Source organism: Cupressus sempervirens, chromosome 4 (genome assembly GCF_028749045.1).
Source record: "Cupressus sempervirens isolate cs-2001-9-10 chromosome 4, ASM2874904v1, whole genome shotgun sequence".
Lineage (NCBI taxonomy): Eukaryota > Viridiplantae > Streptophyta > Pinopsida > Cupressales > Cupressaceae > Cupressus > Cupressus sempervirens.
In genome coordinates this window covers 302530697-302556570 of record NC_143121.1, presented here as the reverse complement: position 1 = coordinate 302556570, position 25874 = coordinate 302530697, and the positions used below count along the sequence as shown (strand labels likewise).

The following is a 25874-nucleotide window of genomic DNA, read 5'->3' as shown; positions in this document are numbered from 1 at the left end:
ACTACTTTGGAGAGCATAATTCATGAAAAATCTGAAGCTTGATGGAAGAGAAGGTTAGATATTGAATAAACTTTAATCTAGAAACAAATAAGGGAACCAAAAACTCAAAGATGGAGTCTGAATATTATTAAATCTTATCAGATTCTCTAATGTGACAATCCATAACATCTCTTTTGTAAGCATCATTGGTTTGTATCCCAGTTGGTTTAGTGGAAGGAAGAATTTCCATACCAGATCAGCAAAATGCTTTTTATTTGGTGAATGTGGTGTTGAAAGACGGGTCAATGTAAGCATCAGCTTGAGCTGTCCTTGCTTTCCAAAGTCTATTTCCTCGATTTTGACATCAATTTTGGGTGGCAAAGATGACAGGGACTCCTTAATGTGGTTTCCAAATGGGTATTTACGACTCGTTATTATTTCGAGCTTCCGCGGATCAGCCTTTTCCAGATCCTCAAATGTGTTAATTCCAGATGAGTGCAGTGCCTATTCATTAAGAGGGATAATTCAATAAAATATACAAAAGAAACAACTTATAAGTAATCTTAGGTTTTATTTATCAACATTTTAACCATTTCATAACTACTGTCCGTAAATTTGGAAAATTAAAATCTTGTATAACATTTGGATTACCCTTGCAGTCACCATGCCAACTCCAACAAGCTGCTTCAGTTGGTATGTACTGTCATCCCAAAGTCTTTGATGCAGACATTTTGCTAGAACCATTGCATTTTTTGACTCCTTGTACCTCTTCTGGAATAAGAAGCACTCTCTCATGCAACGGGCAATTCTGCTTCCATTGGAGCATATTGCATTTGTGTCCTTTAAACATTAATTGTTAGCCACTCAAGTAAAAAGAAAATAATTGCATTAAAAACAAATTTTAAAAGAAGGAACCTGAGTCAAGGTTAGTTCGTGCACTGCAGAATCACCAGACAAACAATCATTTGCTAAGACAAATATTTTGTCCTCTCTTGTTTGAATCCGCTTCTTAATCTTTCCACTAGCGTCAAGAATGTGGAAACGTAAATGTTCAGTCTTATCAAGATTGATGTCATTAAGAATTTTTTTTTCACTGCGTCTCAATTGTATCCCTAATTTTTTTTACAGCGAAAGAGTCAATTTTTGCAGGTACTGAAATACAAACACGCTCAATTAATAGTCACATAGATCTATGCTAAGTTCAAATTTTGAAAATACATACAATTAAGCTCCCCAGAACGACAAATGATATGCATCAAATCCTCAATGCTACACTTTTCAGGTGTCTGTGTGATTTCTTTCATGGTGTCGAATCTCAGATAATACTTTGCCATCAATCTTCCTGGTTCTGCACACGACAAAGCTGTCAAATTTTATGCTTCAATGAACTGTCAAAATTTTATATTAGTAGGTATAGGTGAAATGGATAAGGCTTCATTCACCACCCTACTCCTAGGTGCTGACAGATGTATTATGCAAAGCCCAAGAAGTAATTTTCTCTGAACAACAATGGATGTGTTCTTCACAAATTAACACCATGTGGGCTGTTATGATCATCTCTAGTTGTCTTTACGGATTATATGTCTTCTAAAGAATTATATGGAGGTTTTCGTTATCCACTGTTAAATAAACAAAATAATATGAAACCACTACAAAACCTTAAGAGATGGAATGTGCATTCTGCATTGCTACGGTCCTACAATGTCACAACGTTATAAAGAAACCATCAACAAAGTACATAAAATAATCTTTATAGCTATATCCAAGATGGAAGAACAGTATTCTCATTCTTTGGAGGTTCTTATGCGCCCTGTAACAACTATCAGGTTCATTTCCTTTCATGTTTACACCATTTTCCTATGGAACTCCAGCATTTAGATCTTTTGATTCACCTTATAAAGTCAGCAAAAAAGAGGCCACAGTTGCCTCCATTGAAAAGCAACCATACAAAAACACTGCTTCATCTGAGCAGCCCGAACAACAGTTCTGATCTGAGAAAGTGCCCACAAATTGCTGCAAAGAGCACATAATGCCATCCACATTTCCGTGTGAAGGAAAATGGCTGATTTCGCATTGTTGCAGATCCATCAAAGATAAATTTAACTAAAAATGAAATAGAAGTTACTCGAAAGAAAAGCCTTAATCTTTTGTTTCCTAGATAAGATAATAATATTTGTCCAACAAAAGACCACCAAAAGGTCTATCGGACTGGAGGATTACAACAAGAAAGCTGACAACAGCAGGAGTACCAAACAGTGTCTGAGAAAAGCATACAACAAAACTAAGCAGAAGAAAAGATACAAAGAGAGAGGCCAAAACAAGGACTAGGAATCCTTTCTTGGCAAAAAGAAATCAGTCACAGAAGGATACGACTGCAGATGGATAGAAGCTCTGATCTGTCTTTGTGAGCTTGTAGAGGAGTGTCGTCGGTGCAAGAAGCTGGTAAGGGGTCTGACAGACCTGGAATGCCCAAAAGAACTGGTAGAACTAGAGGACCTTTTCACCCCACATAAAGGAGAGAAGGTTTTCCGGAACCTAAAATCCTCAAAAAGCCTAGAACTAGGAGAACAGGAACCTTTGAGAGTGTAGTCCCTACTCATGCCCAAATTATATTATTTGCCCATTTTTGCAGCAAAGTTGAAGAAAAAATATTCAAGGACCACCATGGTTCCTAGGCAGAATTGGACTGTTCATGAAGCATTACAATCTAAGCTTCAACTCCACTAAATTTATTCTTAGCACTACCCCGGTCTTGGTCTACCTTCTGCTGCAAAGTAAATAAAAGCAAGAGCAACTGCACAACAAACTAGTTTGATTGTAGAATATATTCCACGTTCAGAAATAACCAGCAATCCAGGCATTCCCATTTCTGCTTGTTTCTGTGCCAATATAGATCTTGAAACCCCATTACTAGATAAGTCCATCCTACATCTAGATGAATTGGAATGGGAGCAAAAACATGATTAAACATTCCATTCAAGTGCAGAAATTGTCATGATACAAGGCCACATGTCTTGGGCATGCCCACTAGGGATGGTCCAAAGCCTAGTTGCACATAGGCAATAAGGCTTAAGTCTCATCAACCAAACTATTGAGGATATACATCATGAACAATTTGCAAAAGAGGTCCAAGATAACCTTAGTTACAGGTTCAAGTATGGGGATGGGTTCAGGTACAAGAACATGGTTCATAGGCTTGCGGAAAAAAAAGCTTATTATTATGGTTCTTAGGGGTTCGTGCATATTTCTCTTGATTTTTATTATTTTTGCGTATATATATATACAAAAAATGAAGAGAAATATACAGAATTGTAAAACTAAATCATTTCATAGTATAACTAAATCAGTTCATAGTATGATGCTTGATCATTGATCAATACATATGCCAAAGATAAACATTAAAACGTGACTTTGTTATCCTAATGAAAATCGCTGCATTGAATTTCTGAAATATAGTTCACGAGAATTTGAAAGTTGAAACATGATCAAAGTTTAATGTTCACATATAATCAAAGTTTTGATCAATCATCAATCAGATTATCAAAAAAATCATTGTAATGTTCCGTTTTCCCTTCTTTCATAACCCTACTATTGATTATTTACCAAAGATGCTAATGGAGGTGACCATATGCTAGTGTTGATGGTAGAATTTGTTGTACGGTGGCAATATGATACTATTATGAAGAGTCGTACGGTATGGGAGTATGATTGTACGGTGTTGGTAATGGAGCACAGATTATGTATGGTGAGGGGGACAAGTGAATGCAAGCTTGTGAGGCTATACAATATTACAATGAGTCGTACAGTACGATCCGTACAGGATGGGCTGTACAATGTTACTACGAAATGACTGTGTGCCAATCCAGAGTCTGTATGTTTGTGTAGATGTACGGAAGAAGACGTGGTGGTAGTGGAAGTGAGTTTGAACAATACAACCATGAGCAAGATGAGATCCAAATAATGAAAATTGAACACAGGCATATTCAATTAATATTCGCAGATAGATGGTGCTCTGATTTGCTAGATCCGAGCGAAGTGTTACAGGTGACGGAATAGGGTGAGGGTTGAATCCCATCGAAACCGGACAAACCAAATAGGGAAGGTCTTTCACTTCCGAAATGGCGAACAATAGAGAACTCCAACAAGAATTCACAGTACACAAAAAATAATCCAAAATGCCTCCCTATGACTACCTACAAGCCATGCTTAAATACCTGTTGGGGAAAACCTTTCCGAGGGTGTACAAAGATAGCCAATGGCAACACTTACCAACAAAAACTAAAATAAAAATAGGTCCGAGATATATTAAATCAATCGGAACCTCAAATACAAATATTAACTTGGGCCCTATATTAATTAATTAAAGTAACTAATTAAAGGTCCTTTTATTATATTATTTAAATTTTGGGACTAGTTAATTAATTACTTTAATTTAATTATTACATTAAAATTGGAGACATTACAAATCCTCGCTGCCCAAAGACATCCATCATCAGACAAAACACCAACAACTCCAAGGTCCGAATCACACGTCCAGGCGAGACAAGTGAAATGACATCAATCCTCTGCAACACCACATTGTCGTCAAACTTTTGTTGCACCACTTTAATATAAATATTGTCTTGTCCGGAGGCACCAAGATCCCAAACTTGAAATTCATCTGTGTAATCCATCATGATTGTCATTGGGGAATAGACTTCATAATCAACCAATTGTAAAGATTGCTCCTGCAAATAATCCTCAATCGAATCTGCATCACGAGGCTGAACAACTACCGGTAGAGCTTACTTATTCGGAGGGTCATTGGTAGAACCCAAATTTCCATCAAGTTGATTGTCGAGCATTGGTTCAATGATATTTGTGCAAGTACCTTCCTTTAGAATTTCCTTTATCTTGGTCTCAGGTACCAAGCAAATTCTGTCTTTGTGGTAAATGATTTCGCCAACCACTTGGTATCTATCATCCTATACTTGACCATCCAATAGTTGGCACACAAAAGTGTTCTTGGAGTATTCGACTAACAGATGTACCCTCCAATCGGCTGGAAAATGAGCCATAGTATTATCCAAGTTAAAGCTCTCCATTCTCCCAACAGGCTAGCAGAATCACCAACTTTGATAGCACTGTAATGTTTTATTCCGAGTGTATGCTAGTAGTTGTACGGTTGTTTCTTGGAAGTCGTACGGTTGCTTCTAGAGGTCGTATGGTTTCTACTTGGAGGTCATACGATTGCTTCTAGAGGTCGTACAGTTGCTTCTTGAAGACCGTATGGTTTCTTCTTGAGGTCGTACGATTTCTACTTGGAGGTCGTACAATTCCTTTTGGAGGTTGTACAATTTCTTCTGGAGGTTGTACGGTTCCTTCTTGAAGGTCGTACAATATGTTTTGTTACGCCACGAGGTATGTAGGAGCCATACAGTGAATACAGAATGAGTTACGAACAAGATGCCAGAACATGTATTTGCCAATCAATCAATGCCAGAGCAATGGAACCCAAAGATATATAACTATATATATAAATGAATCTATAACAAAAATGATGCACGGATTTGCTAGATCCGAGCAAGTAATGTAGAACAGAATAGACTGAGGGTTGAATCCCACCGTAACCAGAAAGCCAAATAGGGAAGGTATTTCACTTCCGAAATGGTAAATAATAGAGAATCCCAATGGCAATTTGCAGTACAAAGAAAATAATCCAAAATGCATACCTATGACTACCTACAAGCCATGCTTAAATATCCGTCGGGGAAAACCTTTCCGAAGGTGTACAAAGATAGTCGACAACAACACTTACTAATGGAAACTAAAATAAAAATAGGTTCAAGATATATTAAATCAATCGAAACCACAAATACAAATATTGACTTGGGCCCCATATTAATTAATTAAAGTAACTAATTAAAGGTCCTTTTATTATATTACTTAAATTCTGGGACCAGTTAATTAAGTAATTTAATTTAATTATTACATTAAAATTGGGGACATTACAATCATTGTCTATAGGACTTCCATTTTCTACAGATCCTCATTATCACCTAGACCAGTTCTACTAGCACTAGATCCACCAAGTGCCATGTCCTCGTCATCATCCACACCAAGCAAAGTGGCTCTAGCAAGATCTTGAATGGTAATATCCAAGTCAGTGCACTTGGGTGCTACATCCCACAACTTCTCTACCCCTTTTTGTATTTTTGATCCTTGCATGCCACACGATGCAAATTGGTTTGAATAATGTAAAAACCCCTTCTAACCCTTCTTTCGTTGGCAGGGTGAAATTAAGAATGTTTTTCGAATTTTGTGTTTCTTACTTTTGATTTCTTTGTTTTTTCAGAATAAGTGTCTTCGCATTCTTAGCACATAGATTAAATCACAAAATGATAATGTAAAAAGCAGCAATTTGAATTATGAATTTTCAATTTATTACATCCATCAAATTACAAGTAATTCTGAAATGATTAAAGAACAAGCAGGAACCTGATTTGACAATGTTCTCCAATTCTGAAAACAATGGACAGTCCTCTAATTGGCAGAATTCTATCCCAAAGAAGGTATATACATCTTCCATTGACTCCACGTGTTTGCTGGAGCCTGGGAACACCACGTTTTCCAATGGAGTTGGATGTTGATCGTATAGGAAGATATCTCCTTGATAATTCGATGATGGATGCAGGACGTCTGGAAAAGAAAATTGTGTGCAGCTGATCAGCTTCTCCCTGCCCCATGTTAATGCCAAACTTCTGATAGCAAAACATAGTCAATCAATGCTGCAACCAAATTGTGCCACACCAATCCAGCTGCAAGTCTACCTTTTTGTTGTATGCTATGCTTGAATTGATTCACGTGAATGATAGCTGACCCCTCACAGGGCTAGCAGAAAAATGCAGGTCTTCAATATGTCTGTTGTCCAGCTCTGCAATAATGTAATACCCCATCTCATTATAGACTTAGATTCAATCGTACAAACTTGATTAATGTATGTGTAAGTTGTTATGATACATATGATATGAATTATTAATGTGGCTACTATTCTTGAAAAGATTGTAATTAGAGAAGTGGTTATAGTAAAATGAATGATACATATTTGTAAATGATTTTCATATGCAAATTATTCTTAGAAAATGATGTTGGAATATGATATTGATCTAAAGTGTTGATAAATGATTCAATCAAGGGCATGTATTCATGTTTATAGTTATATATTTATATGTCTGGTTTACTGATGTTTAAATTGAGTTGTGCAGAGGATTATTATGAAGAACTTTGAAGAATCTATGCCAACTCATGTACAATAATCAAAGTCTACCTCAATGCAAACTGTTTACCATACTGGGTAAAGAAATCAATGCATACAGACAATAGAAAAGAATAGTAGAACTCCTTATATTATTTGTATATGCCACAACATTACATTATGCTTGATCAAATGATTACAATGATTACTCGGAGGGTTTATATATACTACCCAAGGAAACTTCCCGAAGGAGTCTGTCGGCTACATACAACATGTTGGCTACAAACTATTTACCGATGACGTCAGCTACAAAATATAAAATCTACCAACGACATCAACCCATCGGCTACAGAATATTTACCAACGACACAAAATTCTTGTAAAATCGGATGTAAACTAAAGTTGGACTATAGAGGGGTTAAAATGGACTCTAGAGTGCATTTTGGGTTAAAATAACCTTACTCACTTATACTACCTAGGGTTGAGGGTTAGTTGAAGGTCAAGTTGTGGTTAAAGCGTTCATTATGACACCTCAAATGGGTCACTTCCCAAGAGTGACGAAAATGAGAAGTGGAAGACACACTCCATGCCTTCTCCCCTTTTTAGGAGATGTGACATTTGAGTGGGAGACAATGGAGGACATAGAGCCTTGTGCCATCATTAAAATAATGGGGATAGAAAGAGATAGGGTTTTAAGGAGGTAGGAAGACATGGAAGGGAGGATTCATTTTCTTTTATGGTGGGAGAGAAGGGAGCTGGTATGGAGAATAGGAGAAAGATGGAGAGGAAGGAGACGGAAAAAGAGGAGGAATGGTTCTTGGTTGAAGATGAAGGTCTATCTAAAGGGAGAGCTCTTGAAAAGATAAGTAACTTATATGCATTTAGAGTAGTTCTTAGTTATTGAGATGAAATATTGTTAGAAGAATTATTCCATAATGTTTTAGAGAGAACTCTTAGGATTCCATGATCTCTTGGTTGAAATGAGTTCTCTTGCCCGGGGGTATGGCTAGGGCACAAGAGGCCTCATGATGTCATTATGGTTGGGTGGAAACGAGCATTTGTGTGAATGGTTTTGGTAATTATTGTGGTATTCTTGTAAATAAATATAAATGGAAATTAGATCTTATAGTCTTTGTTAATAGATCTAAATTGTGTATGAGAGAAGAAGTTTGTGTAATGTTCCCGTTATAAAATAAATCATTTATCAAACTATTGTTAATGGGCTGATTGATTTAATATATCTCGAATCCATTTTTGTTTTGTTTCCGTAATTTGTGTCGCCGTCGGCTATCTTTGTACACCCTCAAAAAGTTTTCCCATCAGGTATTTAAGCACGGCTTGTAGGTAGTCTTTAGGTATGCAATTTGGATTATTCTCTCTGTACTACGAATTCCTGTTGGGGTTCTCTGTTGTTTGCCATTTCAAAAGTGAAAGATCTTCCCTACTTGGCTTATTCAGTTTCGATGGGATTCAACCCTCACCCTATTCCGTATTTATACTACTTGGCTCGAATCTGGTAAATTGGAGAATTATTTGTATGTGGAATTATCATTACTATTTGGTAACAAGTGTGTATCTTTCGGACTTTGGCTTTTGCAAATTATTCGTATTTAATATATACTATTTTGCATTCTAAGAGGCGTCATCAAATCCCTTGCATCACCCCTACTTTCATACACCCTCCTGTACCATCGTATGGACACATTTGTCTCCACTTCAACACCCAACCAATACTGTACAGCTTGCAGCATATACCTTACGGCTTCCTATACCTCCGTACGGCCAACTCCCACAATTGCTCCCACACACCGTAAGGCCATCCTCTTGTCTCCACCGTAGGGCCTTGATATCGTATAGCCTCTGCACATCCCTCTTCCCTCCACAATACTGTCCTAGCCTTGTTACCGTACACCCTCCTCCTTGTCGTCGGTAGAAATTGTGTATCGGCCGACGGGTCCCTTCGGAAAGGAAATTGTGTATCGGCCGACGGGTTCCTTCGGGAAAGTTCTTGTTATGTAGCCGACGATGAATAGCTTGTAGCGGACATAATGTATCTGGCCGACGGATACCTTCGGGAAGGTTCGTCGGAAAGTATTTATAACCCCTTCGGGAAGCATTGTATTCATCTTATCATTATCATATCATATGAGAAAAAGCATAATGTACTGTTGGCATATGCGAATAATAATAAGAGTTTTGTTGGTTGCTGTTCATGTTCGTATTCTTTGTTTGTGTGCGTTTCTTAATTAATCCATACGGTAAACATTTGGCGCCGTTGCCGAGGATCTGGCACGCAGGCAGGCGGAGATGAATTAAATGCCGAATCAGTTGAACAAAGACAAGAATAAGCTAAAGGAAAAAGATGACATACGCATTGCGCAGGAAAATTTAATTTTGGCTCAGCAGATAGAGCGTCGAAGGAGGTTTCAGAAGATTTTCGACGGAAGCAAGAGTGCGGAAGGATTGTTGAAGGAGACTCGACAACGGCTTGATTTGGTAGAAGAAGCGAGGGAGGAGTTTCTGAACCTGCATACGCCACAGGAAGAGAATCCTGACGGAAGCAGATCGACTCGCACGGCTCGGAGTGCAGAAGGAGCATGAGCGTGGAGTGACCTCTTCGTCCGAGATATACTTCCGGAACCGACAGCTACGGTTGACAAACCCTCTTCTTCACCAAACAGCGCGAAAGCAGAAAACTGCGCGGGTGTTGAAAACAGCGCAAAAGCAAAAAACAGCGCGGGTGTTGAAAACAGCGCGGAAGCAGAAAACAGCGCGGAAGCAGAAAACAGCGCGGGTGTGCAAAACAGCGCGGGTGTCCAGAACAGTGCGGGTGTTCAGAACAACGCGGGTGCTCAAAACAGCGCGGGAGTGCAAAACAGCGCAAGTACACAACAAAACCCTCGACATACAGTAATAATGGCAGGTCCGAAGGAAAAATTGCTTAAATTTGATGGTGATGAAGCAGCTGATCCCATTCGACATTGTAAAACATGCGAAACGATTTGGAGGGCGAATGGCATAACAGATACAAACGAATGGATCTGACAATTTTCCGCAACCCTACAGGGTGTTGCCATTGATTGGTTTACTGATGCCGATCCACAGAAATTGAATAGTTGGGATAACATTAAGAAGGAGTTCATCGCAAAATTTCAACTTTTGCGGGATGACAACGAAATTGTCGCAGAGATATTCAATACCAAGCAAAAGAAGAATGAAACTGTACGGGTCTTTGCCAGGAGGTTGAAGGACTTAATCAGTAAGATGGAGAATAAGCCCGCTGACGGGTTACAGAAAAGATGGTTCATTGAAGGCCTTCACCCGAAGCTGCGGAAGAAGATGAAGATCGTGCCGCCATCCACATACAATGAAGCTTACAACCGAGCAATGAACCTCGAAAGTGGCCAGAAGACAAAGAAGAAGAAGAAGACCAGCTCGTCCGATTCAGATGCCGATGCATCCTCAGGAAATGATAGCAGCGATGACGAAGGAAGCAACAAGAAGGTTTGTGCCCTTCAGAAAGACATGCTTCGGATGATGAAGGAATTCAAGAACATGAACAAGGAACCTAAGGGTAATGACCTATGGTGCACGGAATGTAAGAAAGAAGGCCATACGAAGGGGTCCTGCCCAAAAGAGCAATTTTGCGAGATCTGCAAGATTATGGGACACTCAATAAAGGAATGCCCTTTCAATTTGAAAACAAGAACACCACAGCAAGTGTTCCTGACACAAGACGCCTCTCCGTCCGGAGGGAACGGGAACACCAGTACGGAAGGTGCCACATCAGGCGGATATAGAAACAACCGGCGCGGTCCAAACAACAACAGCACTAACAACAATGGTGGCAACAACAACAATGGAGGAAGGAGTCGAATTCAGTACGATGCAAATGGTCGGCCAATTGTTCAATGCCGCGCATGCAATCTGTGGGGTCACTTCGCCCAGGAGTGCACAACAACAAATACACCGAAGTTGTTATGCAGATGGTGTGGACCTGGTGATCATGAAGATGCTAGGTGTCCGAAGTCGGGAGTAAACTTGATCACTGTCGGGACGAACGAAGAAGAGGTTTTGGCCATCACACGGAAGCAAGCAAAAGTGTACCCCGACCCGGCGGAAGAAAAGAAGAGACTGGAAGAAGCACGGGTAGAGATCCAGAAAGCAACACAGGCAGAAACGGCTCACCTGAAGGACACGCCGAGTACTTCCGTACGGAACTGCGCAGAACAGAACATTGTCCGGCAAATTTTGCAAGCCGAGATACCTATCAGGATAAGTGATCTGTTGCTCACTATGCCTCAGCTTCGATCGGCACTCACAAACATTGTTCCCGCTGCTCAACTACTAGGAGAACATGGAAGGAAGCAAGAAAGTGGAGCAAGTACAGTGCACAAAAAGGAGAAGGAAAGTGGCGCAAGTGCAGAAGATCCGATGTTGTTAGCCCTCTCATCCGGACGCCATCCAGCAGTCGTCGAAATGGGGATTCTCGGGACTGTATTGACGGAAACAATTGTGGACGGAGGGTCCGATGTCAATGTGTTGCCTGAAGACACTTGGAAAAAGTTGGGACAGCCGACATTATAGCCGCCTACATTCCAGCTGCTAACGGCCGATCAACATGGAATCAAGCCATTGGGAGTCCTGACAGCACAACCAGTGACGATTGGAACACAACCGTTCCTGTTGGACTTTGTCGTGATCCCACTGAAGCGGAGAGGATATGATGCCATTCTGGGTTGAGGGTGGCTGATACAAGCCAAGGCAAAGCACGATTGGAAGAAAAATACTTTATCACTCGAAAGCAAAGGCCGGAAGTATGTCATTGATCTACACACTCAGATGGTTGGAGAAGAAGCTCTATCGTCGGATTCCGAAGGAGAAGATGATGAGAGGAGGCAGAGTATGGAACCCGATCAGGAGGGAGTCCTACGATTGGAAGGAGATGATGATCTGGATTCAGTAAATGGTCTTTACCACTGGCAGATAGAGGATTATGAGCTCTTTCCAAGTTGTAATATGCTAAGGATCGACGAAGGTAAGAAAGGAGGAAATGAATGTCCGATGGAACACAGAGAAGCCAACGGAGGAAATGAATGTCCGAAGGAACATGGAGAAGCCGAAGGAAGAAATGAATGTCTGAAGGAACATGGAGAAGCCGAAGGAAGAAATGAATGTTCGAAGCAACATAGAGAAGCCGAAGAAGAAAACGCGGATATGACTGAAGCTGAAGGACAGAACATACAGTACGAACCGAAAAGAAGGAAAGATTCTACTGTACGATTGCGCAGGAAGAAAGTATTATGTCGAACCACAAATATAACAGAAAGGTACTGGCAACAAGGAAGGCATACGATACGGTCTGCACAGGAAACAAAGCGAAAGGGTCTAATAAAAGTTGCAGCAGTACGGAGTGAAAGTGTTATTGACGGACAGAAGGGGCAGTTGACGGAGTCCATGGTACGAGGCTTCGAGAACAAACTGGGCGATATGGAGATGACACAGAACAAGCGTAGCAGGTTTCCACTCGGACAGTGGGTGTTGTACGACGATCGAAATGAGATCAAACCAGGCAAGTTCAAAATTAAATGGGTCGGGCCGTACCAGATGAGGGAAGTAAGTAATAACAGAGCAATAAAACAGTGGATGCTAGACCGAAAGGAAGTATTCGATGTAGTGAAGAGGTCAAAGTTGAATGTCTGCAATGAAAGAAGTAACGCACCCCCGTGGACGAATAACTGAGAGAAGACTGTAAGTACTGTATATATGTAAATATTGTACATAATTGTTCCAGGAGTGAGATTTTAAAAAAAAAAAAGAAAAAAGAGAGAAGTGAAGTAAAGCACCGTACGGTTTCTGGAAAGCACCGTACGGATTTTGAAGTGCCGTACGGTTTTTCAGAAGTGAAGTACGGATTTTGAAACTAAAGTACAGATTTTGAAGAGCACCGTACGGTTTTCCAGAACTAAAGTACGGATTTTGAAGAAGCACCGTATAGTTTCCATCAGCAACGTACGGATTTCATGTTACCGTACGGATTTCCATCAGCAAGGTACGCATTTTGTGTTTCCGTATGGTTTTCCATAGCAAGGTACAGATTTTATGTTGCCGTACGGTTTTCCATTGGCGAAACAATCCAAATTGCAGTAGGGTTTTTTAAGAATGTACGGATTTCATGTTGTAGTACAGTTTTTAAAGCCACCGTACGGATTTTATTGCAACTGTACGGATTTCATTGTTATCATACGGATTTCATAGTAAGGGGCATTGTACGGTTTCCACAAGCACCGTACGGATTTCACAGAAAAAAAGATTGTCGTACGGTTCTCAATGTTTGAAGAATGGTGTACGGCTTTTTAGATAAATTAATTGTACGGGCTCTCAAGAGGCTGCTGTACGGATTTTTAGAGGAAGATACCGTACGGCTTGTTATAAGCTTGTGTTTTGTACGGATTTTAAAGCACATATATTAAGCATACGGATTTTAGAGCCTTTTTTTGTACGGATTTTTAAAGAAAAGCAGCGTACGGAAATTGCAGCTAGGAATGCGAGGTGATTGTACGGATTTTCCAAGCATATCATGTGTAGGGATTTGGATTGCAAGATTAGAAATTTTGAAGAGTGGGGTTTTTGCGTACGGATTTCATCACAGAAGGGTGACAGGAGGTTTTGTATTAAAAAAAAAAAAAAAAAACGTCGACAAATCGAGAATGCTCAGGATGAGTATCAAATGATACCATAGGGAAGAGGAGGAATCAGCGATTGCCAGAAAGAGTGTAGAATAGGCAGAAAATGACAGAAATGGTGGGTTCCGTGCAGTTTTGTGTGGGTTTCACAGTGCTAAATTGGTGTTGGCGGCGAACCCGGGGCGCTGCCCCTCGACCCCGCCGGGGGCGTTGCCCCCTGGACCCCCGGTCGTTGCGGATATCAGTCGTGCGAGTCTGACCAGTGAGAAGATTTGGAGCTACGGCAGGCATGGAGTGTCTGTGTATCAGAGGCACTGAGAGTAGGTGTTGGCCATGAGGCTGTCTTGGTGGATGTGTAGAGAGCTCGGGAGGAGCTGATCATCCAGTTGGAGGCAGTGCAGCGACACTTGGTTCAGTGTACTCGGCATTGGAAGGCAGAAAGCGGCACAGGTGGCTATCAGGGTCAGATGTCAGATTGGCTAAGGTGACGGTGTTGGGTCAGTCATTATATTTTGGTTGTTGATTTGTCTCAGAGATTTTGTAATAGTCGTCGGGAGACGACTTTTCTTTTTTGGGGGGAATGATGTCGTCGGTAGAAATTGTGTATCGGCCGACGGGTCCCTTCGGAAAGGAAATTGTGTATCGGTCGACGGGTTCCTTCGGGAAAGTTCTTGTTATGTAGCCGACGGTGAATAGCTTGTAGCGGACATAATGTATCTGACTGACGGATACCTTCGAGAAGGTTCGTCGGAAAGTATTTATAACCCCTTCGGGAAGCATTGTATTCATCTTATCATTATCATATCATATGAGAAAAAGCATAATGTACTGTTGGCATATGCGAATAATAATAAGAGTTCTGCTGGTTGCTGTTCATGTTCGTATTCTTTGTTTGTGTGCGTTTCTTAATTAATCCATACGGTAAACACTCCCTTCCATACAACCACAACATAGACACTATACGACCAACCCATTAGCACCATACGACCCATTTGCATCAATATTATTGCGTTGTATGGCCATCCCCGATGTCATACTCAATCCGTACCACACCCTCTAGCTACTCGACATGAACGAAATTGAGATTCAGTGAAATCTTGTCTTCAACGGCTAACGGGACATTACAGTGGTATCAAAGCTTTGATCCTACCAACCTATGGATAGTGAATGAGAGTTTATAGCCGGAAGAGAAGAACACATTCTATTGATAGAATGGTTGTTGAACTGGAACCCACAACCGCCAAACTCGTGACACTACTGAAGGAGCTTACAAGGAATCAAGCACAGATCAATGATACTCAACGACTCATGAAAGAAACTCTCAAGAAGTTGGCAAACAATAAAATATCAGGTGAACAAAGTGAACACAACACAGATTCGGTATCAAGTAAAGCAAACCCTCATCTAGCATGCTCTCAACCTTCCATGCCATCTTTTCCACAACACGAAGGCAGACAACCAACCTTTGAAGAAATGCAAGAGCAACTGAGGGAAGATTGGAAGAATGTGAATTTTGAGGAAGATATTCCTACAAAGATTACGCAAATCTAAGAATGAGATATCCAAGGCGAGAACAAAGGATATTTTAATGATGATCTCAGAAGGAAGTTGAGTAAAGTAAAATTGTCTCAATTTGACGGATCTGGATCCATATCTACGCAAGCGTAGGTAATGAAGGTCGATACTTACTTCCAACTTAATCTCATGCCAAAAGAAGAAGCAATTAAATTTATGGCATTGCACTTGGAGGGAGTTGCGCATGAAAGGTGGCATCATGGCACCATCTGGGGCATGATCAAATAAATACTTATGCAGAATTCACTAAGAGATTGATAGATCGATTTGATGGTAAAGATCAAGAACTTGACTTCAAAGATTTGGCACAACTAAGACAAATTGGATCAGTCGACCAATACATTGCGAAATTTTAGAAACTCTTTGTTTTGGTCACAGTCATTTTTGAAAGAATGGTAGTGCTCTTCATGGACGGATTGATAGAACCACTGAAAGGTTGGATAAAGGGGTTCAATCCTACCACCTTGTCGGAGACCATTAAGAAGACACGGAGCATGGCATCATCATTGACATCATCCTCGCAAAGTTACTCACATTCCAAACCGTCGGTGTTTCTGAGGGACAAAGATAATAAACCTCCGCCCAAGAAGTCGTCGTTAAACGAAGCCACTAGACAGGAGCTCCGAAGGAAGAAACTATGTTTCAATTGCAAGGGACCTTGGGAACCTAGCCACAGATGCCTCGAAAAAGGGAAGATCCATTAAATTGAGGTCGTGCCCGATGATGAGGATGAACAGGAAGAAATACCCGCCGAAGACAACCAACATCATGATGACACCAACATGGCAAGTTTGAACCGTATGAACAGAACTGCAGCATTGGTACGGCGCAAAGGAACTATCGCCCTAGCTGGCAACCCGAGGTGCATGGTGTTTCATGCACGAGGAACCCTTCAAGGACAAAGACTTTTAGTGATGCTCGATAGCGGAGCCACTCTGAACTTTATAAACTCATCTCTAGTGAAACGAAGAGGTCTACCTACAGAGACACGCAAGATTTCAGGTCGAGGTTGCCAAAGGGACTCTTCTACCCTACACACACCTTGTTCCTCAACTATCACAATGGCAAACCACATGGTGACTGAGAATTTCTTCATAGTGGACCTTGATGACATGGAGGTTATTTTGGGCATACAATGGATGGAGACACTTGATGAATACACTCAGAGCAACAAACAGATGGAATTTACTTTTGTTGTGGATGGGAAGAAGGTTGTTCTCCATGGAATGGCAAATGAGGGTCCGAAGGAAGTTTCTGCACATCGAATGGAGGCAATTTTTCGACCTAATGACGTTACTTGGGCTACACATTGTTTTATCTCGACAAAACCTATAAAAGCGCAACAGACACCTCCCTAAGATGATCTCCAGAATATTTTGAGTAAACATAATAAAAAATTTATAGACATTCCTCCCAGCATACCACCTGATGGAGAATTTGAACATACTATTGAGTTGGAAGCAAGAGCCAAGTCAGTCATAACTACACCGTACCACCATCCCAAGAAATTCAAAGATGTGATCAAAAAAATGATTCAGGAACTACTAGAGAAAGGATGGATTCGTCCCAATTTTAGCCCTTTCGCGTCATCGGTGGTATTGGTCAAAAAGGATAGGACAATGCACATGTGTGTGAACTACCGTGTGTTGAACAAAAAACCAATAAAGAATAGATATCCCATTCCAAGGATAGATGAGTTGCTGGATGAATTGCATGGCGCAGTCTACTTTTCGAAAACAGATCTTCATTCCGGATACCATCAGATCCACATGAGGGAGGAAGACATGGAAAAGACGACCTTTCATTGTCACTATGGGCATTATGAGTTCCTGGTCATGCCATTCAGATTAACAAATGCACCTGCTACATTCCAATTATGCATGAATCGCATCTTCAACAAACAATTGCGTAAGTACTTATTGGTATTTTTTGATGATCTTATTTATAGCAGGACATAGGAGGAGCACCTAAAGCATTTGGATGATGTCCTAAGGATCATTGAGGAGCAGTCTTTGTTCGCCAAGCAATCCAAGTGTGAATTTGGTAGGATAGAAATATTGTATCTGGGGCATGTTGTCATTAAATATGGAGTTCAAGTTCATTAGGAGAAGATTCAGGCTATCCTCAATTGGCCTCCCCCAAAATCACTCACAGATTTGCGAGAGTTTTTTGGACTGTGCAGTTATTACTGGAGGTTTGTTAAAGGATTCTCTTAGCTCAACGCACCTTTAACAAATTTGACAAGGAAGGGGTCTTTCCAGTGGAATGAAAAGGTACAACTCACTTTTGATAAGTTGAAAGAAGCAATGAGCACTTATCTCGTACTTGCATTACCTAATTTCACTCAACCGTTCATTTTGGAGTGTGACGCATCTGGAGAAGGCATTGGCCCAATGCTAATGCAAGATAGACACCCCATAGCTTATGAAAATAGGAAGGCTACCTAAGCAACATGCTTACATTCCATCTACGACAAAGAAATGTTGGCCATCGTACATGTACTAACCAAGTTTCGACAGTATCTGGTGAGTGCCAAGTTTGTCGTTCGTACAAATCACAATAGTTTGAGATATTTTTTGAAGCGACGAGACTTGAACGAAAGGCAAAAAAATTGGGTAAGCAAGGTTCAGGCTTTTGATTTTGACATTAAATATGTGAAAGGAAAAAACAATGTGGTTGCAGATGCCTTGTCCAAGAAACCCACCATGTGCTCACTAAACCAGATTTCAATTGATTGGAAGGAAAATTTGTTGGTAGAATATTCCAAAAACACATTTTCCTATGAGCTAATGGATGATAACACCCAGGATGATCGGTACAAAGTGGTGGATGACATCATTTACTATAAGAGTCAAATATTTTTAGTGTCGAAATCCAAATTGAAGAAAAAAATCTTGAAGGAGGTACACAACTCACCATTAGCAGGACACCCAAGGTTCCTCAAAACTTACAGAAGTCTTAGGGAGAGGTTTTCATGGAAAGGACTTAAAGGAGACGTATTGCAATATGTAAGAGAGTGTGCGGTCTGCCAGCAGAACAAATCCGAACATACTCTACTTGTCAGGCTACCGCAACCTTTGCCAATTCTAGAGCATAAGTGGGAAAGTATCTCGATGGATTTCATTACGAGACTTCCCAAGGTGAATAGAAAAGATTGTATCTTCGTGGTGGTTGACAAATTGACAAAGTACGCACATTTCTTCGCTATCCCCTCAAATTTTCAGGTTGCTCAAGTTGTCGATCTGTTTTTTAGAGAAGTCTTTCGTCTGCACGGGTTACGCCGAAACATTATCAGTGATCAGGATGGGCAATTCATTAGTGTTTTTTGGACAGAATTGTTTCAGTTGGTAGGGACAGAATTGTCACCAAGTACTAGCTACCACCCTCAGACGGATGGACAAACAGAGATTGTGAACAAGTGGCTCAAAGGTTACCTACGGAACTACATTACGACACAACAACGAGTGTGGGTCAAATGGATACACCTAGGAGAATATTGTTACAATACCACATATCACATGTCCATCGGGATGGCGCCATTCAAAGATCTGTATGGGTACGAACCCCTCTCCTTCATCGACATAGTGTTGGGAGACAGTCACACACCAAGGGCGAGGGACTGGCTTAAGGAGTGATAGGACATCCTACGATACTTGAAGGAAAACTTACAACAAGCACAAAATCAACAAAAGTTGTACGCCGACAGACACCAAATGGAGAGGAGCTTCGAAGTAGGGGACTTGGTTTATCTCAGGTTCTAGCCATATCGACAATCCTCATTGAAGGAAAAGGGAAAAGAAAAATTGAAGCCACGATTTTATGGCCCCTGTCGCGTAGTTCGTCACATTGGTGAAGTCGCTTACGAGCTGAAACTTTTGGAGGGAAGTCATATTCATAATGTCTTTCATGTTTCATGCTTGAAGAAGGTTGTGGGGCAGAACGTCACAATAGCCACAAACCTTCCACCACTCAATAAAGAAGGAAAGCTCATATTGGAATCAGCCAAGATCATCGAAGTACATGAGAAGATCTTGAGGAACTGCACAGTGAAGGAATATTTGGTGCATTGGAAACACCTGCCATTGGACGACGCGACGTGGGAGAGCGAGCACATTCTCTAGCACCCGACATTGCATTTGCTTGAGGACAAGCAAAATTTGGGACAGGAGGACTGTAATTTTCCATTATAAAATAAATCATTTATCAAACTATTGTTAATGGGTTGATTGATTTAATATATCTCAGACCCATTTTTGTTTTGTTTCCGTAGCTTGTCGTCGTTGGCTATCTTTGTACACCCTTGGAATGTTTTCCTGACGGGTATTTAAGCACAGTTTGTAGGTAGTTTTTAGGTATGTAATTTGGATTATTCTCTCTGTACTGTGAATTCCTGTAGGGGTTCTCTGTTGTTTGCCATTTCGGAAGTGAAAAATCTTCCCTACTTGGCTTATTTGGTTTCGGTGGGATTCAACCATCACCCTATTCCATCTTTGTACTGCTTGGCTCGGATCTGGCAAATTGGAGCATTATTTGTATGTGGAATTATCATTACTATTTGGTAACAAGTGTGTATCTTTCGAACTCTACTTCTGCAAAATTGTTCATATTTAATATATGTTATTTTGCATTCTAAGCGATGTCATTGAATCCCTTGCATCACCCATACTTCTGTACACCCTCCTATACCATCGTACGGACACATTGGCCTCCACTTCAGCACCCAACCAACAATGAACGGCTTGCAGCATATATCGTATGGCTTCCTATACCTCTATATGGCCAACTCCCGCAGTTGCTCCCACACACCGTACAGCCATTCTGTACTGCCATCCTCTTTTCTCCACCGTGCAGCCTCTGCATATCCCTCTTCCCTCCATTGTACTGTCCCAGCCCTTTTTCTGTATACCCTCCTCCCTTCCGTACAACCACAACATAAACACCATACGGCTAGCCCATTGGCACCGTACGGCCCATCTGCACCAATATTATTGCGGTGTACGGCCATCCCCAACGTCATACTTGATCCATACCACACCCTCCACCTACTCGACAGGAATGAAATTGAGATTCAATGAAATCTTGTCTTCAACGGCCAATGGGACATTACAGTTTGTGATAAAAATTATAGAAATTATGCTATTATTATTTGAGAAATTGTAAATCTTTTCTAAAAAGTTATTGTTATTTATGGTATTGCTAGTTAAGCTTTTTTTGATAATTGAGAAATTGTTTTGGACGTAAAATTTGTAGATGATTTCATTTAGAGACTATTAGCTAATGTTCAAGATCATGTTATCAAAATATCTATTATAGATCTAAAACATTGAATCTAAATCTTGTTATTTATAAATTAAATTTAAGTAAGTTTTTGGTAGGAAAAAGTGGGCATGACAAATAATTTGTGTTCAATTTGAAATCCACCAGCAAACTATTACAACCCCAGATGTTGCATTCAGATGTCAAGGAGCATTCTCAAATCCCACAATCTAAGAATTCTTAGATGGCAATCACAACATTATAAAGAATCAATTCGATTCCCTTTCTCAATTTCAAACAAGGATCAAACCCAATCTCCAAGCCACAGTGTAAACAATAGGAGAATTTGCACATCTGCTATACCTCAGCAACAAATTTCAATAGGAAATATAATATTCAAAATTATTCTCCTTAGCTACAGAAGATACAATACGAGAATGTTGGCCAATTATATACTTCAGCACAATTACCAAAAAACTTCTCAGACAAGACCCTTATACTTCAGCAAGGGCTCACAATTCAAAACTTAGGAAAAAGCCACAAAGGCACAAAAGAAAATATATATTTAAGTATGCTTTTTCCTGGTGAAAAGAGCTCTCATTTATAAGCTTTTCGTTGGCAAAAGTTTTCATAAAATTCCACTTCAGAAAACGTGGAAGTTTCTCAAAAGAACTCAACACTAGAAACTTTCCAACTTGCTTTTAAGAAATATCTCTTTAAGTCATTATTATAATAATATAAACATTATTATAATGCAACTCAATGAATAAATAAATAAGAGCTCATGTAATTATTAACCTGATCAACCGCAAGTGACGACCAACTACCAAGCCATCCGCTGTGCTGCTAAAAATAGCAACTACTCATAATAGACTTACTAAAAATAGTAAGTAATCAACTGAGAACCCCAAAACACCCTGTCAGCTCACGAAGGTTGCAATGATGAGCTAACTCAATCAACTGCACAGACTGGCCAAAAATGGGGACATTACAAATAAACACCAAGTCCTCATCTTTCTTGGCAACCAACCGATTACGCTTGACTGAGTGGATAAAGGAGTAAGTACTCCAATTCCACTTAGCGGCAGAAGAGCTAGCAACCTGGAAAGAAAACAAACAAAATTATAAATACAAGATAAATTCAAGAATACTGAGTGTTAAACTCTACAATGCAAAGGACCAAAAAAAACAAAAAATTAAATGCTTACTTGCGAATGGGTCTAAATGGCCGGAGGTTGGAGGTACACTTTATCGTGACCATGAAGGTACCACCATGTAATTGTGTACAAACACTAGCTTCTCTGCTTTCTGAGAGGTAAGCCTATTCCTCTTAATAGAGTAGATGAAGCTATATGTAGACCAATTCCTCTCAGAAGCTGAAGAACTAGATACTTGACATAGAAATCAAATGACTAGTGTGAGAAAAGTTGAAAAGTAAAACTCTTAAGTTCCTTTAAAAAATTAAAACTTAAAACATTTCTTGAATACATATTATTATTAAATAGGTTTTGAAGTTGAGGAACTATATACCTAAGACTACAAGAAAATAGCTAATGCGGTAGCTATTGATTTCGGTCCTTTTGTACCATAGTTTTTAGGTCTTCCTTTGGCATAGCCTTATAACCACTAAGAGTAGCAAATTTGGTCCACTCAAGGTGAACCTTCCCAAAAGTCTCAGAGTCATACATTCTATCAATGCACTTTAAGAAACCTCACTTCACCTAGATAATTAAAAATTCAAATTATTGGCAAATAGAAGATGCTAGTTATGAAAAGGTTCAAGTATCAAGATGGATAACAATATAAGACATAAAAATGATTCAAATAAGTAGCATGATATGAATCATCTATTCATCCTAAATTGGTGTGATTCTACCAAGCGTAGGCATGTACTACTTCGAAATTAATGCATAAGAAGTCATATTTAGTGGAGTGTTTAGGCTGTCCAATCTGCGTTGAATGATAGGTCGGATATACTCATTGCAAAATGCTAAACTAGGATCCCTCTCTTGCACAATTGCCCTCATCTGGCCAAGCATAGAATCAATGCACTCATACACCTCTCCAAGGCTAGGCACATCCCAATCCCCATATTCAATGACCTAGAAAACAAGACTGACGATAGACACTACATGTATTTTGCATCACTCTTCACTATCTCCTTCACCCTCCTCCCCGGATCTATGCTGGACCCATCCCACCTATTCCACTCATTCGTCATAACCATAATTCACAATGTTGTCATGTCCCCTCTTTAGCTCTGTCTAGCAATGACAGAAGAGTTAGCCTATTATGGAGTCTCATAGGCTGGCAATGGTGATCAAGGACTCAATCAGAGTTTTCAGCATCCGGATTTGGTATTACAAGCAGTATTAGATTAGTTGAGAGCAATTCCTTGATTTTAGGAGGCAGTTCCTTAATTGTAGGAGGAAATTCCTACCTTTTAAGAGTTTGTGGCATTTTCCAGAGTTGAGGTTCTATGAGATCACCCCCTAGTCTCAATTTCAAGAGATTTGGGTGTGTTCCCTATTTTTTAGGAGTATCCCTAGATTTGAGGGTGAGATTGCTAGTTGCCCAGGTTGTTTGGCATCAATCACAGCTAGGTGACAAACTCAATTTCATGTTTTGGAGGTGTTTGGGTTGTTCCTTAGCAACTTGGGAAATATTATAATATATTTAAATATTTTCCTAAGTTAACATTTTAATAATTAAAATAAGGCTAAGTAATTAGCCATTTTGGAGTAATAAGGAGTTTCTTAGCTCCATTTGGATCGATTTGCCTATGTATGATAGCTTATTGGAAAGAGCTTAGTCTCTACTATTTATTATCACTTACCGAGACTTGTTTGATGCTTGGAGCTATTTGTTATTAGTAAAGTAATGATTTCTTTCTATTTGGACGCCTTTATTGGGGAAAATAATGTTATATTATAAAGTTCAAATAAATTCCACTTTAGGGTTCTTTTAGGGTTCAAATTGCCTTGGAGAGGGGATATAAGGAGAAGGCAACCTAAAGGTGAGGGTCTTTATCATTTTGTCAAACTATTTTGGGCGCCATTGCTTTGGAAGAGCATTCCTCAACTAGGATGCAAACCCTAGTGTTGAGAGCAGATTTGTTAGGACATAGCCATCAACAAGATCAGGTTCGAAAGTTCTTATGCATACAGTTTGATCAAGGCAAAGGATCAATTTCTATTATTGCATTCACACTTTGCAGGTAGTGGATTTTTAGGGAAGGCAGACACTTTGGTTCAGCTTGGCATTTCCTTGCAGCAGCTCACGTGAGGAATTTTGGGGTGTTTTATCGCAGCAAACTGGAGTTGTTTTATTGCAGCAGCCTGGACCTTATCATTTGAACTTGTTTGGCTATAGATGTTTCCCATCTTCAGCTGGCGTTTTCCTTGTTTGAAGTACATCTGTATTGGGACTATTCTAAAATAAATCAAACTCTGTTGGTACGGTTTAGAATCATTTCCAGATTAGTATGTATTGTTGCATATGATTTTTATCACTTCTATTTCATAAGTTACTGTTATTTATTCATTGTAATATCTATATTCTGAAAAATACAAAAAGAAACATCACAAAAAATCTACAAGAAAATATAATTTATATAACTAAAATTTATAGCAATAGCAAAGAAAATATTCATTTGGGATATTTCAAGTGACTCCTACAACTCAATCCTTCTCTCCAAAAGAATGAAGTATGATACATATCTAGTCTCAACTAGCCTTAGGAACTCCTTCCTCGCGAAGCTCCTAAAGAGTGCATGTGAAGTGTGGTGGTTGCAAATATACATCTACACATCTCTGACATCGCTGACCATTCCCTTAATTCAGTCAATTTGCCCTATGTCCTTGAGTGCATTGTTTATGGCATGCACACATGTAGTCCACCAGTTATGTCTATGTGCTGCCTCAATAAGCCTCCCTTCCGGTCTACACATAAGTGATGCATCAGTCGCCACTTAGACCACATTTTGTTTCCCAATCTCCTCTGCAGCTATCTGAAGGATGTCAAACTAAAAATCAACATCCTTTCAGCGCCCCCTACAATCAAACACCCTAAGAAAGAATGAACCATCTGAGCATGTAACTATGATATTGATGAGTGGACAGTTCCTAATATCCGTCCACCCATCCATGATAACGTGTATCCTGAGTCCTCTCAAATTGCCCCAATGGTCTCCATTGTTTGACTGATCTTGGCATACTCATTGTCCAAGATTGTGGTCCTCAATTTGTGCTCACCTAGTGGCATGAATGACAGTCCTCCCCCCTTCACAACCTTCTGCATCATCTCCTTATAATAAGGAGATTGAGCTATACGAAGTGGTACACCATTAGAAAAAAAGAATCTACCAATGGATTCCTCTATCTCCTCTTTCATGCGTGCATTGAATAGATGTACTATGGGGCTACTTTCAGATGTCACCTTTTGTTTCCCTTCGCTTGGTTCTGCTTCAGCCATGACACTAAAAGTGGAAGGTCCCTAGGCTGCCCTTGTAAACGATGATGCTCTCAACTGCGATCTAGGAAAAAAACACGTGGTTGTCCTTGTAATTCGCGCTCGTTTGACTGCTGAATACACTAACTTTGTTGCCTACCAAATAAGGTAGTAGGCATTTCAATCCCCAAGTCATTTCGAACACCCAAAAGCTTTCTAAATCCAACTCTATAATGCAATTTTTTATTGAGCTTCAAAAACACACATTCTCCCACACCTTTTCCTGTCCAAAGAGGTGTGCATTCACTCTAGTGATGCTACCAAACCATTATGTACCATATGTTGCAATCCACTTCCTTGTAGCACCACCTATTTGTGTTGGAGCATCTATCCTCAATGCAAACTGCCTAAGAGGTGATTTAGGATTATATTCACCCCTAACCCACTTTGTCAAAAGTGTGGAGGGACAATCAGTAGATGGTGGACTAGGTGACCTATTATTTGTGGATTGAGATTCAATTGGCTCATCCCCCTCATTGCTCTAGTCATCATGCTCAGGTTCATATTCTTGGCTACTATGAGAATGAGTTTCAACTCAATGAGTGCAAGAGCTCATTTTGACACTGCATTTCACCAAATGAAAAAAAAAACACATGGTTTCGGCCTATGCCCTTCTTTAAAATAACAAAATTTTA

The 25874-nt window shown here is 40.0% G+C and overlaps 1 protein-coding gene across 1 annotated transcript in view; it reads right to left on the bottom strand.

Annotated features, from left to right (window-relative positions):
* The window catches only part of LOC149561208 (ATP-dependent DNA helicase homolog MER3-like), a 201601-nt gene that overhangs the window by 2402 nt on the left and 173325 nt on the right, over positions 1 to 25874 (bottom strand). Inside the window, exons 18-21 of the mRNA XM_089825018.1 lie at positions 1202 to 1327; positions 895 to 1091; positions 631 to 819; positions 232 to 483 (exon numbers count right to left, since the gene is read on the bottom strand). Coding sequence (XP_089681144.1) covers positions 232 to 483; positions 631 to 819; positions 895 to 1091; positions 1202 to 1327 — 764 coding nt within the window. The remainder of the gene's footprint in view (positions 1 to 231; positions 484 to 630; positions 820 to 894; positions 1092 to 1201; positions 1328 to 25874) is intronic.